Source organism: Equus przewalskii, chromosome 6, assembly GCF_037783145.1.
Source record: "Equus przewalskii isolate Varuska chromosome 6, EquPr2, whole genome shotgun sequence".
Classification (NCBI taxonomy): domain Eukaryota; kingdom Metazoa; phylum Chordata; class Mammalia; order Perissodactyla; family Equidae; genus Equus; species Equus przewalskii.
Genome location: NC_091836.1, coordinates 11,437,218 through 11,456,357, shown reverse-complemented (window position 1 = coordinate 11,456,357; position 19,140 = coordinate 11,437,218). Strand labels below are relative to the sequence as shown.

Genomic DNA, 19,140 nt, shown 5'->3' with positions numbered 1-19,140 from the left:
GCAACACAGGGCTAGCGGAACAAGCAGCAGGGGATTAGCTCTTACAGGGTAAACAAGAATCTACCAGGTTTGGGGCCGGCCCAGCGGCGCAGCGGTTAAGTTCGCACATTCTGCTTTGGCAGCCGGGCGTTTGCGGGTTCGGATCCCAGGTGAGGACCTGCGCACCGCTTGGCAAGCCATGCCGTGATAGGCATCCCACATAAAACAGAGGAAGATGGGCTTGGATGTTAGCTCAGGACCAACCTTCCTCAGCAAAAAGTGGAGGATTGGCGGCAGATGTTAGCTCAGGGCTAATCTTGCTCAGAAAAACAATCTACCAGGAGTTCTGCTTAAACTAACTCAAACCTAGGTGCAGATTTAAATACCAAAAATAGCCTAAAACAATAGCAGTTCTCCTAAAAGTTGAAGGATGACCAAGGAAACAGCACAATAACTATAGAAAGTCTTTCAAATTTCTTAAACTTGTCTTTTTCCTCGCTTTTATTTAACTCCTTCCCTGTGCCACCAAAAACTCTGGTAGTAAAGTGGGCCTTTGAACGAACACACAAATAGAGCCTGCCTTCAAGTGAAAACAGGCTAAGTCAAGACTCCAAAACACAGGAAATGGAAGGCAGGGTATTTCAATGTCACCTTTGCATTTATGGTTTTCTTTTACTATAAACAGCTACTTCATCCGCAGACCACAAGTGCACCATACCAGTGTACTTCAAACTCTCTGTGGACACTGAGGGTAGACACCTTTAAGACACTGTGGGCTTCCCTCTTGCTAATGGCTTAATTAACTACATATTCCACATCAACTTATGTGCAACCAACATCTACCACTCAAACAGATGCCCTTCTTATTTGTGTGAGGGATCACTAACGCCAGGAACTAAAGCTTTAAGAACAGAAGCAATATGATCCACAAATAAATAAAGTTTGTGATAGAGAAAAGGCCATTATCAGGGCAAGCAGATTTTGAAGAACTGCAATTTCAACCAAGAAAAGGAGTGAGAAAATGAATCAACTCACACAAGATATTATCAGCAGTCTTTAGATGGGAGGAAATTTCATTTCAGCAAAACATCAATGTGGTTGACAAGTTTTTTATTGGTTTCACAGTATTATTTATATTTAATTTGAAAAGCGATTTGCTTTTAAGATTGTATGAATAAGCATAAGAATTATAGTTTCATGCTTGTATATATTTATTTAACTATCATAATAAAGAATTAAATCTATATTAGACACCACTAACATTTTTTTTTTTTCCTTTAAAAGCCCAGACATACAAGTTTGAGAAACATTATCCTAAAGGCAGAAGAAATAGCTGGCCAATTCCACCTTAAGGCAATGAGAAGAAGGAGATCATCCTAAGAAAGGAGGGATGGCCAAGATGCTACAGGGCAGGGTGGAGGAAAGAATGTTGACAGGCTCTGCCCCATGCCCAGTCAATTCAATTCAATGAGTATAATTCTATTTCTACCCTTTTTTTCTCTTATCTTCTTTTGGGGAGTTGGGGGGGCATCTGTCTATTCTTACAAGGACAAAGCTTTATTTAAAGATGATTCTTTGAATTCAAAAGTATAAAGAAAAGAGGAAGTAAAGGGGGAATTATATGAGAAAGCCATTTTGAAATGTTTCCTTAGATATGATACATAAAAGCAGAAAATAAACAAGCAAAACTAGCTTATGATTTCACAACTTAAATTTTAAGACTGGCACCTGGTAAAGGATCAAAGTTTATAGATAACAGTTGATGAAAAGGGTGGAGATTTTGAGTCATAGAACATGAACTAAAACCCAATTCACCAATATCAAACATTCTCAAACATCAATCACCAAATGTCTATATGGCGTGTGAAAAAATGAACAAATAACCCCAGTGGTAAGATTTTTATAGATGTTCCCTCATTTTATAAGAAAGGTAGGACCCAGAGAGATTAAGTTCTTTGCCAACCATGACAGCATTTGACAGCACCAGAATTTAAACTCAGGTCTATGTCAACCCACTTAATTAACTATCATCCACTTTCTCAGAGTGGATGTGAATATGAAATGCAATAATTCATTTTAAAAATGTTAAGTATCTTACATATATTATTTAAAATTGAAATCAACTAGTCAAGATCTTCATTTATAAGGACCCTTTCAAATACTCTGCTGAAGAGACCTACTTCCTGAACCAAAGATCACGGAACATATGTGACTCCTATTAGAACTCTCAAGCATGTATTAATATTAACCAAGAGTGCATGCTAAAACTCTCACCAGAAAAGTTATTAACTAGGATGGAAATAATATAAAGATGCTTAGAAATGCATCGATGGTTGTCAACTCAGAAAGGTTATATTAAGAAACCACTAATTGGGCTGGACCAGTGGTGCAGCAGTTAAGTTTGCACGTTCCGCTTCGGCAGCCCAGGGTTCACAGGTTCAGATCCCGGTGCAGACGTGGCACTGTTTGACAAGCCATGCTGTGATAGGCGTCCCACATATAAAGTGGAGGAAGATGGGCACAGATGTTAACTCAGGGCCAGTATTCCTCAGCAAAAAAAAAAAAAAAAAAAAAAAGAGGAGGATTGGCAGCAGATGTTAGCTCAGGGCTAATATTCCTCACACACAAAAAAAGAAACCACTAATTATTAATGAAAATAGCAAAGTGCTAACAATAAAACTGAAATGGATAATGGATACACTGAAACAGTAAGTATAGAGCATGGAAAGGAATAGTTCGAAGTTAGGGAAGGTGAAGGCTTCCTGAGGAAGAAAGGAAAAACTGTCAGAAGGGGCAGGATGAGAGGAAGGATTCCTTGGTGGATCTGGGCAAGAACTAAGCAGCCTCCAAGGTCTTCAGACACACTCCTACCCTCCCATCCAAGCAGCTTCAGAGAGCACGCACTTAGCAGCTGCAGAAGAGCCTCAAAGCATCCTCCCCAAGGGACAGAAGGTAGCTTGGTGGGAAAAAGCAGTGCCATCATGTGACTTCAAAGGTTCCTCCGCTCCAAATCACTCCCATTTGGCAGCTGATGCTGGGAATTCTTTTAATAAGGAACAAAACGTTTTCCTTCCGCATTGAGAGGATAATCAAATGTTAGTTAAAGTCATGTACTGTCATCACAAACCTAAGAATCCTGGAAAGACAGCAGGTTGTATATTTAAGTACATAAGGCCAAATTAATGAGGCAGGGGCTATATGTTCCAGAAACTTACACTCGAGATTTCTTCACTTATGAATGGAAGAATAAACCTAACAGAATGGGAATCACCTGATTTTTGCAAGGCTAGATTCCAAAACCATAAATAATGTACATAATATTACTAGTTAAATAATGCACATTTCAGAGTTTTTATCACAGCTTTGTAAGTTTTTCAACTTTTGAAATACTAAAACCGATCTTCAGCAGAGTGAGGAGAAAATGTTATTTGTAGACCATCTGGCAGACCAGCCAGAGTTGGCTTGACATTTAGCACTCTTAGATGGGGAAACTCTTTTGCAAGAAGCATTATGCTCTCTAGGATGCAAATAGGCTGGTCCTGAGACATCAACCAGGATTTGCAAACCAGAAGAAAGGAGAGTTCACACCTGTGTATACACAGGATGTAAAGAACTGCAGATAAACTATATTTTTCACAAATCAGTAAATCCTGTTATCCATTGTAGCCTCAAATTCAGAAATTAAGTGAATGTAACACAAGTGATAGGAAAAGGTTTTGACATTTGGGATGGTTAAAATAAAAAAGGATTTGGGAGCACACTGTTTCAAGACACTTTGCTAAGCTCCATCCTTACCATTAATACATGCTTCAAAATACAGATCAGATGCTAATGTTGTCTCAGTTTCAGGTACACACTCATCGGCATCAAGTTGTTACTGACCTTGCACTTGACATGTACAATCATGCTTCCCTTACATATGTCCTGGGGATTGCGAGATCACCCCAAGGCCTCTCCACCTTATGAAAATACCTCCCTCACCCAGCTATCAGAGGTCAGAGATTCCAGGGCTTCGTTTCAGCGGCTAACACCTTCAAAAGCCTCTATTCAGACGCAAATGCGTCCTGGGAAAGGTAACAAGTTAAGCCTATCATTTAGCACTCAACTCTCTATAAGAGAAACTCGAGTTTCTTTTCCTAAAACTCTGTCTTAGTAACTGAAAGTGAAAACCAGAGGATCCAAGAGGGAGTAAAGAAAATCCGATGAGAGGTGGGTGGGAAAGGAGAGGGGAAAAGCCCCTAAGGGCCGTCTTTACTTCCTATTGATCATCACAAGTTCTGACTGGCCTTCCCCACTGAACTCCCATCCCCAGTGACTCGACCAACATCAGATTTACAATCCAAACCAAAAATTAAGATACAAAAAACTTGTGGAGAGAAAATCCACTGGGACCATGCTGTCTTCGATCATCTTACTAAATGGCAAAACTACAAATGTATATTTTTTTAAAAAGCCAACTCAATGATTGTGCCCAATGCAGAGCCACTGATGTACCCAAGAAAGTAATCATTTTCTTTTAACATCACTAAATAAATTAGCTTTGTTTTGTCCTCAAGACAAACTCTTGAATCCCTCCGTAAGAACTTTTTTAAAAGTGTTCAAACTAGATAGACTAAAATTACAAAAAAAGACGAATAAAAAAGCCCCCAACATTTTTGCAGGAGCGTTATACAAAAAGATGACTTTGAACAACTTTCCTCAGGATATACTCCAGTGTCCAGGAGAGAACTCTCCCTTCTCTGTAGACATGGAAGTAAATAAGAACACCTAAGAACAAACTTCGTTGGCCACCAGCAGGGGAGCTCTTCAGCTTTTGTCCCCAAACCCATTCAAACAAAAGAAGCTCGGTCTCCTCCATCCCACCCCTCAGACGAGCACCCTGCGGGGACTCTCCAGATCCCCGCGCCCTCTCCACCCTCCCCCGCCAGCTCTACTTACTCCTCAGCGCCCCAATGAGCAGAGAGCCATCCTTAATGAGCTCTTTGATGAACTTGTTGGTTCGCTCCAGCTCAATCTCGTGACACTGTAGGCGCTCCCTGAAATCCGGGCTGTCCAAGTAGGAATCGCTGAACTCCAGAGTAGGCAGCCCCATGGCACAGGCACTGCCAGCGGCCGCCGGGGACACGTCCGGGCCGGCAGTCAGGGCGGAGACAGCCGGCGACCGCGGCTGGCGCTGGGGACGCGCGATCGCGGGCAACGCGCGGGGACGCTAGGGGACGGCGCAGAGGAAGCGGGCCCCGAGCGCCGCGCCGCCTGCGCCGGGCTCCTGCGGCGCGGCGCTGCCTCTGGGCTCAGGCTTCCTCCCCTGCGGCGAGGCGAGCGCAGACGCGGGCAGTGGGCCGAGGCGCGGGGCCACTCAGGTCGTTGTCATCGGGGCGCATCGTCGCTGCGAGCGCGCGGGCGGCGGAGGCTCCGGGCCGCGGCCGGAGCAGGAAAGTTCTCTCGCGGCGCGCAGACACTTCCGGCAGCTCCACTCTCCTACTCTCTTGACAGTCGCTTGCGCTCTGAGCCAGGAGCGCCCAGCCGCCACTCCGGCCGGGCCGGGGAAACCCTCCCCCACGGCGGACGCAGGCTCAGAGCGCTGGCGAGTCGAGCCCGGGCTCGGAGACCCTCCTCCTGCCGCCGGCTCCCACCCCGCGCCACCCCGCGCCACCCCGCCCCTTCTCCCATTTACCCTCCTGCCCCCACCCAGCGGACGCCGCTGCGCTCCTGGGCTCCGCGCAGCTGCCTTGCGATTGCGCTCCTGCCCTCTCCCCGGGCGTTAACCCTGTCCCCTCCTGGGCACCTGGCTAGCCCACGGTGACACTTTGGGGTCCTCCACTCCACGAAAGGTCCTCACACTCCCAACGTACCTCCCCTACCCCTCCTCCTCGCCACCCACTCCCTAGAATTGTCTGGGAGAGAAACCAACATTAATTGTCCCTACAGTTAAGAGATCATTTTGAAGCCTGGTTGGAAGATGCTGCTTTCTGATGGACTTGACTTCCCACGTCTCCGCTGAATGTATTTCAGTTCCAGGTTCAAATGTTTTCCTCTTTCCCACCGTTCACTTCATCGGGATTTTTATATTCCAAACGAAAGCCCTCAGAGGCCTTGGGCTGTTTGTTGCTGTTGTTTTTCCAAGTTGCTGTGAAGGTGGGAAGATTTTAGGTCATTCTCAGCCCCCAAAACGCAACTCAGACGTAGGTGTTCCTACCTCTAGTAGAATAGCTATTTGCATCACAATACTATATCTTTTATGGGCACCTGGATGGAACTGCCCTACAAGCATGGAGATTTTCAAATTGTTGGAGTTGGTTGGAGTTCCAAATGACTAGTTAATTCTTACCAAGAGGCTGTTACCCCTCCCCTGCTAGAGGAACACCTAATAAATTTCTGTTCTCTCGAAACCTTGACAGCAAAAGCAACTGCTGCTGTACATCTAGTCCTGCCATCATCTATAGGATTTCTGAGAACTCAGTTATTTTTCTTAAGGATCTGCTTTTAATTTCTGTGTTTTCATTGCTTTGTCCATTTGAACCATCTGTTAAAAAAACTCTTCTGCAGATCATGGGAAAAATTCCATTAAAGTGCTTTACATTTTTCCAAATTGAGTTTCAGAGACTGTCAAGACTTTTAGTTTCAAATGGTTAAAAACAAAAAGTACACATAAACATTAAAAATAGCTTGTAAACCTTAAACTAAGATAAGATGATGTAAACAGTATACTTGATGGCTTTGATTTAAATACTGAGCCAGGGAGTTGGCCTTAAAAAGCTTCCATCCATATTTATGTCAATAGACCTGAAAATATTGGCAGAATGGCCAGTCAACCATTAGAGTCATTTTAACTCCAAGGGTCTGACTTGTGTCTCTCAGTTAAACGCTCCTCATGTGTGTAGGTGGATGGGGGTGGGGGGGGGGGTGCCATAATGCTGTATGTCAGTTAATGGAGTGACCGAACCAGCAGCTAGGCTGTTTTTCACCTGAGGTGGTTTTACATCTGTTCATCACAGCCTGAAAGACAAAAAACCAGTCAGGTCAAAGGAATAGTTTCCTTTCAACTTTTGCCGTGTTGCTGTTCCAAGCAACTAAATCCAGTGCCAACTGCTGAGATATGAAACAGGATAAAATATAACAATCTCTTCCTGTTTTTTATTAAATAGAAGTCCTGTGATTAATTCTATAAAAATACATCAACAGTCTTTGATAAGTAGCATTTAATATGTTGGATGTCAGTTTTCATTTTTCCTTAAAAGTCTTATATGTCAGGAGAGATTTATTCTAGATTCTAAGAAATAAGTTATCATTTACCCATTCATAGATTTAATTGCATGTTTTATGCCTACTGTCTACGTTATTAGATCTGGGCAGAGAAGTGATTTATATGGAAAGATAAGTAAAGCAAAACAGTACCTGACCTGAAGCAGTTTTTGGAACAGAAAACATGGAGAATGTGTACGCATATCACATGAGGCAGAATTATGTGATGTTACAAAGCCTCACGCAGACGCTGTACCGATAACACACTGATGCCATTATCGACACGTATCCACTCAGGCCTATCATTGCATTTACATGGAGTTAGAATTTCTCCTTCTACCCTTCATCCTTTAGTCTCTAAAGCTTAGTATGCTGTATTGGACTGTTTTCCTGTAGGTGCTTTCAGGATTACTCATGACTTACCCTGTGATTCATCCTTTAATTATACCTGCTCGTCAGCTTTCTCTTATGCCGCATTCACCCAGCTACTTGAAAGACACTAGAAATGGTTTTCTTTGAGGTGGTTAGTTTTGAACTGTTGTTTTCATGTATTGTTTTCCCCACCATAATAACTGAAGAATAGGCTTTCTAAGTAAAAGAGTGTCTATACCTGCAAGCTTTTTTTTATAGGAAATTTTAATGGATTGAAGTGAAGCCTTTCCAAAAATTTCCACTTCACAATATGTGGCCCTGTCAGCTGCATGGTGAGTTTCACAAATGTTATTGGCTGACACACTCTTTGGCGTGGTTACTGGCACAGCAAAATGTCTCTGTTTGTTTTTTTAATTCTGAAATGGGATGTGTGGGGCTTTGTTTGTTAGTTTATTTTAAACAGCAAAATAGTGAGTTGGGCATAGTAAACTGATATATGATATCTGTACATCTGCCTAAAACTTTTTTCTTGACCTACATCAAGTCTGGCAGTTAAGCCTGGTGCTTAATATGTACTCAATAAGTGTTACTGTTGAGTTATTATTATTTTTTAGTTAGTTTTGGCGACTTAGGCCTCTCAGATTCAGATATTCTGAGGCTAAGTTCAGACCTGGTATGATATGACTAAACAGAAGGCGAATGTACCTATAAAAATGAACCGTGCTCTTCGGGCCTTCCTGCAGTGAGAATGCAGGACACTGTCACAGTTTGCATTTCCACCCGTGTGTTATCTTTTCTCAAAGCATGCTCCTTGAAAGTAGGTTTGGTTTTTTTTTAAATTTTTTTTTAAAGATTTTGTTTTTCCTTTCTCTTCCCAAAGCCCCCTGGTACAGAGTCGCATATTTTTAGTTGTGGGTCCTTCTAGTTGTGGCATGTGGGATGCCACCTCAGCGTGGCTTGATGAGTGGTGCCATGTCCATGCCCAGGATTCGAACTGGCGAAACCCTGGGCCACCGAAGCGGAGCGCGCAAACTCAACCACTTGGCCATGGGGCTGGCCCCGAAAATAGGTTTTGTATCATATTAGTTCAACCTTACATCAAATCTAGAAAAGCAATATTGAACTCAAATGAACAAAACACATGATTCAATTAGTTTCAACATTTTTTTATTGTGGTAAAATATATGTAACACAAAGTTTATCATTTTAGCCATTTTTAAGTGTATGATTCAGTGGCTCTCAGTACATTTGTGTTGTGAAACCATCACCACCATCCGTCTCCAGAACTTTTTCATTGTCCCAACTAAAACCCTGTACCCATTAAGCAGCAACTTCCCCAACTCCTCTCCCCCCATCCCTGGTAACCACCATTCCACTTCCTGTCTCCATGAATTTGACTACTCTAGATACCTCATATCAGTAGAATCATACAATATTTGTCCTTTGTGTCTGGCTTATTTCACTTGGATGATTTAATTATTAATAAGAGAAGCAAAGAAGACGTAAGAATCAGATTTGTTTTTAAAACCGTTTGAACCTACATAAATTTTTGAATCAAGAAAGTTTCTGAGATATTCCTCTGCTAGCAGAAAAGGAAAGTTCAGATCATGCCCTTCCATAGCAGGTCTTGTTTATTCTGCCTTATGAAAAGCAGTTTTTTGGTCCCACACAGTGCTCCTAACATCACTGTTTCTTGTCAGATTGATTGGGGTATGACATTGCATTCTCTGATGGGCAAGTGCCCATGTCATATCACTAGTGATAGCAGTCGCCTGTATGACTTGCTAACATTGTCTTTTGCAGCTAAAAAAAATGCTCTTATAAATTGCAGAGCCCCTATCTAATGGATACAACTCTCCCTTCTTCCTTTCTATTTGTCACGAAAAACAGACAAATGCTCAATGTGGACCGGGTTTAAAAAGAAACTTCACTTTGTCCAGGGGTAAGAAATGGGAGTCTTTCCTAGGAAGAGCACAGAATATAGACCACCTTGTGTGAGCATATTGACTCCAAGTGCTTATTGTCCAATAAATAGACTGAAGAGCAGTGGTTGGAAGACCAAAAAGGTAAATGGTTGAGAGATGATAAGAGGGGATGATCAGAGGGGACTCGGTAGGTAGAAATGAGAATGGGGAAGAGATGGGCAGAAAGCAGATTAAATAAAGGAAGGAAACACTCTGTGACTGCATGGATGAGGTAGGAATCCAATGTAACTCTGAGATTTGAGCTTAAATAGCTTAGAAGTATTATCTTTTTAGAATAAGTGTAGATAGGCTTAGTTTCCCATGCTGAGTTTGAGGTAGTGAGTGTAACTAAGAGGTGCTGTCTGGGGGAGAGAAATGCAGCACTAACACTCAGGAGGGTAGGGTTTAGCTTAATAGAGGGGCCCTGGAAGCAGCAAGACCACCAAATAAGGGAGCAGGAATACTGCAGCGGGTAGAATTCACTCCCCGTGACAATATGACTTCCAAAGTCCCTTCTAGAGCTAAGATTTTGTGATGATGACAGATTTCTAAAGAACAAGATGAAGGAAAAGAACAGAATTCTAAGCATGAAACTCATCAACTAACTACATTGACCGTGGAGAAGAGAAGAGGAGAAATGAATTGATATAATTTAGGAAAGTTTCTGGGTTTGGTTTTTTTTTCTAGACATAGATTTTGATTTCCATTTAGTATTGCCCTCTTGTGGCAAACCATAATGTTTGCTAACTGACAGAAAACCCTACAGCAGAGAGTAACAGATCAGGAGATTAAATGGAACGAGCACCTCTGTGTGCCAGACACAAGGCACAGAGTGCTCATGTATATGGCCTTGTCTAAGCTTCGCCACAAGCCTGTGAAATGAGCGTGAAGTCCTGTTAGCCCCACTTTGAACAGGTGGAGAAATTATGACTCAAGTGGTTAACTTGCCTAAGTTTACATAGCTAGAAGGTACTGGAGTTGGTATTTCAATTCAGGTCTAGCTGGCTTAAAAAGGCCATGGTTAAAAAAAAACAAAAACAAATGCAGAGCAGGCCCGGTGGCACAGTGGTTGAGTTCCCATGCTGTGCTTCAATGGCCCAGGATTGGCAGGTTCAGATCCCTGTCAGGGACCTAGCACCACTCATCAAACCACACTGTGGTGGCATCCCACATACAAAAAGAGGAAGATTGGCAATGGATGTTAGCTCAGGGCCAATCTTCCTCACACACAAAAAACAAAAAACAAAGACAAATGCATTCAACAAATATTTGTAGGTATCTGTTACATGTTTGTAGCTGTAGATGCTGAGAATACAAGAGTAAGCAAAAACTTACCTCGCTCCTGCTCTAATTAAATTTTTAGTGTAATGAGTTATAGTAGAGACATTAATCAAATGGTCACACAAAGGCCATTTATTAGCTGTGTGATTTAGGGACATTTACCTTTCCAGCCTTCTGGTTTCCCAAAGGATAAAATTAGGGATGACAGTGATAATGGCTATTGTTTATAAAGTCCTTGCTGTGTGCCAGATACTGTCCTAAGCTCTTTACCTTTGTGATTTCACTTGGATCCCTTTTAGCTCTATACCTGAGACATCACTATGCCTCTATGGACTCAAAGTTAGAACAAGGAATCTTCTCCACATTGACAATGAGAATCAGTCACGAGTAGAGTGTTTCTTCCTTTTTTTTTTTGGAGGAGGAGGATTATCCCTGAGCTAACTACTGCCAATCCTCCTCTTTTTGCTGAGGAAGACTGGCCCTGAGCTAACATCCATTCCCATCTTCCTCTACTTTATATGTGGGATTCCTACCACAGCATGGCTTTTTGCCAAGCAGTACCATGTCCACACCCAGGATCCGAACCGGTGAACCCCGGGCCACCAAGAAGCGGAACGTGCCCATTTAACTGCTGTGCCACCGGGCCGGCCCCACGAGTAGTGTTTCTGACACTTCACCCATGTGTGCTTAGAGACTTGCAGCTGTGTTTGGAGAGGAAGTACCTCCTTTCCTCTCGCTGAAATCCTTTTAGGTGTGGCCTCTGCTGGGTTCCACAGTAACCACTGGCACACAGGAAGGAGGCAAGCTTTTACTGAGCAACTACAGTGTCCCTGACCCCACTAACCTGCCTCTCCTCACTCTAACTCTGGAGGTAGGAATTGTATAATGAAGATGAGGACACCAAGGCAGAAAACCCACAACAAACAAACCAACCCTCCAGGACAAACAGAGCTGTCTCTGACTCCGAGACCACAGCACAGTAAATATTTCTGTTAGGACACTTATCCAAATTTGTAATATGTTTTTAGCTACCTCTTTTTCCACATTTATACTCTTTGTTTTTAGACTCTAAACTTTTAGACCATGTCTTGTTCTTCTCTGTATCATTTGCACCTTGCTCATTATCAGCCCACAGAAGATACCTAACAAGTGTTTTGAATGCGGAACGCCTTATAATCTTCTAAAATTTGTTTCTTGGCTTTTCTGGTACAGGCGCCTGAGCGGGTCTGTAGAGAAACAGAGGAAGAGTTCTCCCGTCTGGCTGGGAGGTCTCTATGTGATGCTTGAGCTCCACTGAGCATGAAAGGCGGAGTGAAGCTCATTATCTGTGCTGCCAGGCCATGAGGATGTCTGCTAGGACGGCTGCCATCCAGCGCTCTGTAACAGGCCCTGGCGAAGGCAGTGAGAAATGTGATGAGGAAAATAACAAGCCCAGAAGGAGCTTAAGGAAACTGACTCAAATAAATGACTCCGCACCCAACAAGGAGAGGTCATAACTCAATCAGAGTGAAGCACACTAATGAATGTGATAAGAAGGATAATTGAAAAAGAACAGACCCACCGTCTCTATGGTTTGAGCATTTCAGACGGAAAAAAGACCAAATCTGAAAAAGCATCTGGAACCAGTAGTCACAGTGGCAACTTTCTTTATGAGAAATAAAGTGCATGATATTGTCCCTTAAAATGTACATTAACTTACATCCCGTCAGTGTGAATTGTATCTGATAATGGAATTAGAAAGTTTTACAAAATTATGTATAATAATGACAAAGCTATTTTTTCAGAAAGGGTGAGTCCTTATCCTTACATTTATTAGTGAATTCCTTTTTTTCTCCAGTTGCCCGTTTATTAAACTCTTATTATGAGCCAGAGGTGGATTACTGAAATTAAACTTTAGTTTACTAGGTAAATAAAAGTAGTGTAAGTGGTCTCAATTCCACTTAATGCTGCAGAACATTTCACCTTTCTAATCTTCCCCTCCATGATCTTTCCAAGAATGCCTCAGAGATATGTGAAGCTCTCTGAACTTTGTTACTTTATGGTGTCAAGTAGAATAATATTTGCCATATAGTGAAAATTTTGTTGTCAAGATGGAAGAGGGGTCTTAGAAAAGGGAGTGGAAGATACAGGTTTGAGGTTAGGCAAGGGAAGAAAGGGTAAGTGGAAGGATGAGTGGAAGCTTAGCTAGATGCCAATGCCAGAGGGAGCCAGCCTGCAGTCAGGACCTCTGTTGGGAGCTGACAATGAAGAAGGCACCCATCAATTACATCGTTTGTAATTGTTTGTATCTAAGGGTCTTGCTTTTGCTATCACTGTTGATGTGAATTTTTTGGTACACTTGAGGATAGTTTTTATCTGTAGAAAAAGATTATCAGAATGTTTTATTTCTTAATTTTAATAACTACACTATTAAAATTACAATTCATTTTAAAAACCTGGTTTTATTGTTGGCTTCTGGGTTCAACTCACAAATGGTATTGTTCTATTTATAAGTATAGCAAATGTTAGCAATCATTCTTAAAAAAACTTTGAATAATATTTGGTTTCATTTACAAATTTAAACACCCTTCCGACTAACATCAACTTAATGGGGCAATATTTAAACATTTTGTACTTATTTTTCCCTTTTTAGGTCTTCCATCTTCTACCTAAACAAAATCTTTCTGAATGAAAAATATTCTTCTAAATTTAGTATCTTAAACTTGTAAAATGACCAATTATAAGTTCTCTTATTTTAATATTTTCATACATTTTTAAAAATTTCATGGGGCCGGCCCAGTGGCACAGCGGTTAAGTGCACATGTTCCTCTGTGGCAGCCTGGGATTTGCCGATTGTGATCCCGGGTACAGACATGGCACCTCCTGGCATGCCATGCTGTAGTAGGCGTCCCATATATAAAGTGGAGGAGGATGGGCATGGATGTTAGCTCAGGGACAGTCTTCCTCGGTAAAAAGAGGAGGATTGGCAGCAGTTAGCTCAGGGCTAATCGTCCTCAAAATAAAAAAAAAATTTCAACTTAACTCTGTAAGTTAAACAGTTAAACTTTCTAAATTGGAGTTATTTTTAAAACAAAATTTTCATAAATACCATAAGAATATATAATATCAAACAAATTACTTTTTACCTAAAAATTTAATGCTATCATTTTGATTCTTTTAAATCTTTCTTGATGTCCCAAATTCTAAATCTCCCTGGAGTTAAAAGATACATTTACCACTTGAGGAACCGTGTTCCATCCCGGTTATCTGAGATTAGTTGGTTCAGATAGTTCAGCCATGATGCTGTCTCAAGTCTTGTTTGAAACTGGAATGGGCCTCACTGGATGATCATTTTCATAGTCACTCTGTCATTGTTCCATAACTCAAGTAGGTGGTCATGAGCCATGAACCTGAATTGAAATTTACATACGCTATATCAGTGGCTTTCCAAATTTTGGACTCAACTGGTATAGAAACAAATGAATACATTTCATATGATGCATATATATATATGTATGTATATAAATATGTGTGTGTATATATATATACACACATTTTTAACAATTGCTAGTTCCAACCCACAAAATAGATTCCATGATACATTAATAAGAAACAATTCCCATTGTGAAAAGCTTCATAATACTTTATTTTTCTATCCATTTGAAGAAGTCTTCACTGCCAGTTCAAAGTGATCATTTAAATGAAATTTGCATTTTAGGGCTCTGCTGTGAACTGAATTGTGTCACTCCCAAATTCACATATTGACGTCCTAACTTCTCATGTGACCATATTGGAGACAGGACCTTTAAGTGATTAAGGCTAAATGAAGTCAACCCTATAGAACTGGTGTCGTTAAAAGAGAGGAAGAGACATCAGAGAGCTTTCTCCCTCCACCATGTGAGGACACAGGGAGAAGGTGGCCATCTGTGAGCCAGGGAGACAGCTCTCACCAGAAGCCAAACTCTGCAGGAAACTTGATCTTGGGCTTTCAAGTTTCCATCAATTGTGAGAAAACCAATTTCTCTTTTTAAGCCACATAATCTATGGTATTTTATCATGGCAGCCTGAGCAGACTAAGACAGACTGTATTAAATACATGTAAATGCAAAAATTAACTTAATGGGATCTTATATTTCCTTATATTTTGGGGGTCTACAACTCTTAGGAATACATTTTAAAATGATATCTAATTGAATTGTGGATGTCTCATGTAAACTAATCTGACTTGTGATCATAATTCATGAGGTTATTTCACAAGTGTTCCTCTGTGTTTAATCTCTTAGCATGTCTGCATTGTGCCTATTTTTAAAACCGTGAAGAGGTATCAATTTTCGAGAACATGCTTAGTGTGAGTACCCACTCTGGGAGAGCTCACCCAGAAAAATCAGTTTAAATGAGTTTGGGATTGGCAGGAGTCAGTTAAAATCCTGGGAAATGGACAGGCAGGAGTGATGTGTTTCATCCAATATCCTCAGTATGAAGCAGTTCTCTAATTGAGGAGAAGGATTGGAGGCAAGGTGAGGAACTGTTCTGGGTTGGGAGCAGACTTACCATAGGGATCCAAGGTAATACTTAAGGTGGCTTAAGTTGTTCCTTAAACACAGACAGGGCACCCTCCAGGTACTCATAGCCTACTGTGTGGGGAAGCAGAAGACTATTTATGAAACACTGACCACTGATGCATCTGCTATGCTGTCCAGCTGGGTTCCATTTGTTCTGCAGGAGAGGCCAGGAAGGCACAGAAAGGATGGGACTGGGACTAGGCAGAAATGACAGATGTTGTTAGGTAACAGGATGGGTTTCTTTTCTTGACCCAGTTCCTTCTCTTGGGAGGGAAGTTTAAATAAGACAGGGAAGGGAGAACCTTTCTTTCCACAATAACTTCCCAGTCTTAGGCTGTAAGGTCAGTATCGGCCTGAAACAGATGTGTTGGGATCTTGTCTTGTAGATACTTCACTAGGAAGGCGGAAGGATAACTTAGGACTTAAATGACGCGACTTTTGCTTTCATGTTGAGCATGGGGACAGTTGAAGTGGGAAATAAATGGGGGTAAAAATATTAAAAGAGTGTGTTTGACAAGGAGAGGGAGAGCAGAGAGGAGGATTTCTAGGATATCCTTCCATCTCGGGTAGACCCCAGGTGACTGATGATTACTCAACAGGAAAAGAGAAGGATGGTTCGGAGCCATTCTTATAAACCATGTATATCCCTAAGGATCTGATAGTGAGATTTTATTTCTAATGATAGTTTCTTTCTGCCCTTCCAGAAAGCAAGTAGTGGCTTACTTATGCTACTTTGTACAAAGAAGACTGCTACTGATGAGCCTTCTCTAAAGCAGGAAGAAGTGTTACCTAACAATTAAAATATTTTCTTTTCAAACAGGAAAAAATCACAGTTCTCTTCTAAGCTGTTTCAGGGCACCTTCAAAAACAAGAACAACAATTCATAGCTAAATCATTTCTAAAAAAATGTGTTTACTCCTGTTAATATAGGAGGCAGGATCCATAACTGCGACGATACGGAAAGTATCATAATTTTGGTCAAGAGTATAACATTAAAGTAGGTCATAAACACCAAGAATCCATTTAAATGTGTAGATCATATGGCAAGGTGAGGCAATAATTTAAGATTCCACATCTTCATAAGTTATTCCCTTCTTGCAATTCCTTTCGGTATTCCTGAATCTACATCTCCAGGCAGACCCTCATAACAGTGCCCACTGGACGTCTCCACAATGGATATTCCAAAGTTACTGCAAGCTCACTATATACACTTTGCTACACTTAATCCTTTTTCCTAAACCTGCTCTTCAAATTGCTTTTCCTGCCTTAGTTGGTTGAGAAAGAAACTTGACATGCAATCAGTCACCAAGCCACCTCCTTGCTATCTCTGGTGTCCACCCCCTCCTCTCTAGCACCAACTTCAATGCTGGGTCAGCTCTCATTGCCCGGGCAATTAAAATAAACCTTCAGCTTGTCTTCATGGCTCCAGTCAGCCGTTCTCTAATCCATGAGTGCAGCCAGAGTAATCTTTCTAAAAAAGCATATCTCATCATTCTCTCCAGGGCTTAAAATCCTTCAGTAGCTCCTCATTGATTAACGGATAGATTCCAAATTCCTTAGTTTGCCAAACCAGTCTGTGTTATCTCTGCAACCTTATTGATTGCTATATCTTTTGCCCCTGGAATTATGCTTCAGTCAAGCTGAATTTCTTTAAATTCCCCCAATGGGCTAGTGAGAGGGATCATCAGGAGTTCAAGAAGTCTCTATGAGAAGTTTTCTATTTTATGTTTTAATTTTGGTGATTATCTTTAGAAATAATATAAACATATTTTGAATCATCTAATTCGTGCTTTTCAAACTTTAATGTGCATGGGAATCACCTGGAGATCTTGTTAAGGGACCAACTCTGATTCAGTAAATCCTGTGTGGCCCAAGGCAATTCTAACAACTGCCAGATGGTGCCAATGTTGCTACTCCACGGACCACATTTTGACTAATAAGGGTCTAGAATGATCACTTTCTAATTGAGTACTACCACAAAATTGTCTCATTGTTACAGACTAATGAATAAAGAAGAAAGGCAGACTTCATATTTTAAATGATACGTTCATTACAATTGAAGACCAAGTGATGTCGCAGCTTGCTGTATGAATAAATATCTGGCAATGGTTCTAGTAAGAAAAAGATGATGAAAGAATTGAATCATCATTTAGCACAAAGTAGTATAGGCATGTTAATCTCGAAAGCGTCGTAGCAATCAAGACAATATTGTTTCACAAAAAATATCACTCATGTCATTAAGTTGATCATTTGTTATTTGGCATGATAGTTTTGTATTTTTCATTATAATTAATTTGTTCAACTGTTTTGATTTCATAATTATATAATAGTTATAAACCTTAGGGTTTATACTTAGTGTTATATTTCTGCATAGTTAAGAAAATTTAATGCGACTCTGGGGTACAAGAGAAATTTTCTGAAGTCTAAATATTACACAGGTTTGAGAAACACAGGACTAAGGCAAGTCACACCTCCTTGCCTTTGATTGTGATGTCACCTCTGCCTGGAGTACCCTTCCCTAATCCCTTGCCAACTTTGCCACCCTGCCATGTCCACTTAGCAAACAGCTACTTTTCCTTATGGCTGCTTTCAGAGCCCCATGGTCAATGTTATACTACAACTGTGCCTTATCCTAATTTCTTTCATAACATCTGTAACACTTTGCTGCACACTTGACAGCAAATGTTTGCTTACTTTGTTGACTCTCTTCTATCCCAAGGACAAAGGCATGGTCTTCTCTGTTTTATTTGTATTCATTCAGTGCTTGGCACACCATATTTGCTCAATAAATGTTTTCTGAATGCATGAATGGACATAAAATTTGGCTTGCTCCTTTCTAAGACAGAAAGAAAGAGTGTGTCAATGTACCATGTGTTCACATTTGAGGGTGAAAAAAATTGAGTATAAATAATTCTAATATTCTTCTACATGTAATTTGATTTCAATATGGTAATTCAAAAGCCTTACTTGTCTCCTAGAAAATCTGCTGAAAAGACTGTATTTTCACTAATTTCCAGAGGTCTGCTTGTTGAGGTTAAAGCTTAGAGAGTTTTAAAATAATGTGAAAAGAACATTGTGATTACATTTTGGTTGATGCATCATCAGAACTAAAAATAGAATGGAAAGACTGAAAAATCTTTGCTCGAACCTCAGCCAAAGTATGGTCAAACATTATGGGTGAGCTGGAATTGTGGCTAACTTTCAACTTTCAGTTATGCAGGATAAATTCTGCAGCCCATAGAGTCACCCGGCCCCAATTTCCCCATGTTTTGGTTTTGCCATCCAATTTTGGTTAACACCTTCACTGGAGTTGAAAGAGGGAGTGAAGCTTAGTTCGCCTTTAAGAACAGGACAAAGACTAAAATACATTTGACTTTGTTTGACAATGAGATGGATTTTCTGGTCTATATATAGAAAGGCTGCTTCCTAATAAAACCTTCTCTGAATTATCAGGATGATGGACAGCGTAAGGTTGGGGTTAGGGTTGGGGTGAGGAGCTGGTGACCCAAAATGGGTTCTATCCAATTCTGTCCCTGATGTACAAATGTGACTGTAGTCCTGTGCAAATGCTGTTTAAGAGAATGGCTTTGATGGAACAAAATTGGGCTGGCACAGTACAGAACTAGATTTTTATTTTATGTGTATAGCTTCTGCCACTTCATCATCAGAATAATATTCTTTTGACCCTAGAAGCCATAGAAACATGTACAGCGCAGTGGTTTTGGAGGATAATTAATTCACATATGGCTTCAACTGAGCAT

The 19,140-nt window shown here is 41.0% G+C and overlaps 1 protein-coding gene across 1 annotated transcript in view; it reads right to left on the bottom strand.

Annotated features, from left to right (window-relative positions):
- Positions 1–6,559, bottom strand: part of ARHGAP42 (Rho GTPase activating protein 42) — a 263,289-nt gene extending 256,730 nt beyond the window's left edge. The window contains exon 1 of the mRNA XM_070623015.1: positions 4,918–6,559. Coding sequence (XP_070479116.1) covers positions 4,918–5,071 — 154 coding nt within the window. The 5' untranslated portion in view covers positions 5,072–6,559. The remainder of the gene's footprint in view (positions 1–4,917) is intronic.
- Between the last annotated feature and the right edge of the window lie 12,581 nt (positions 6,560–19,140).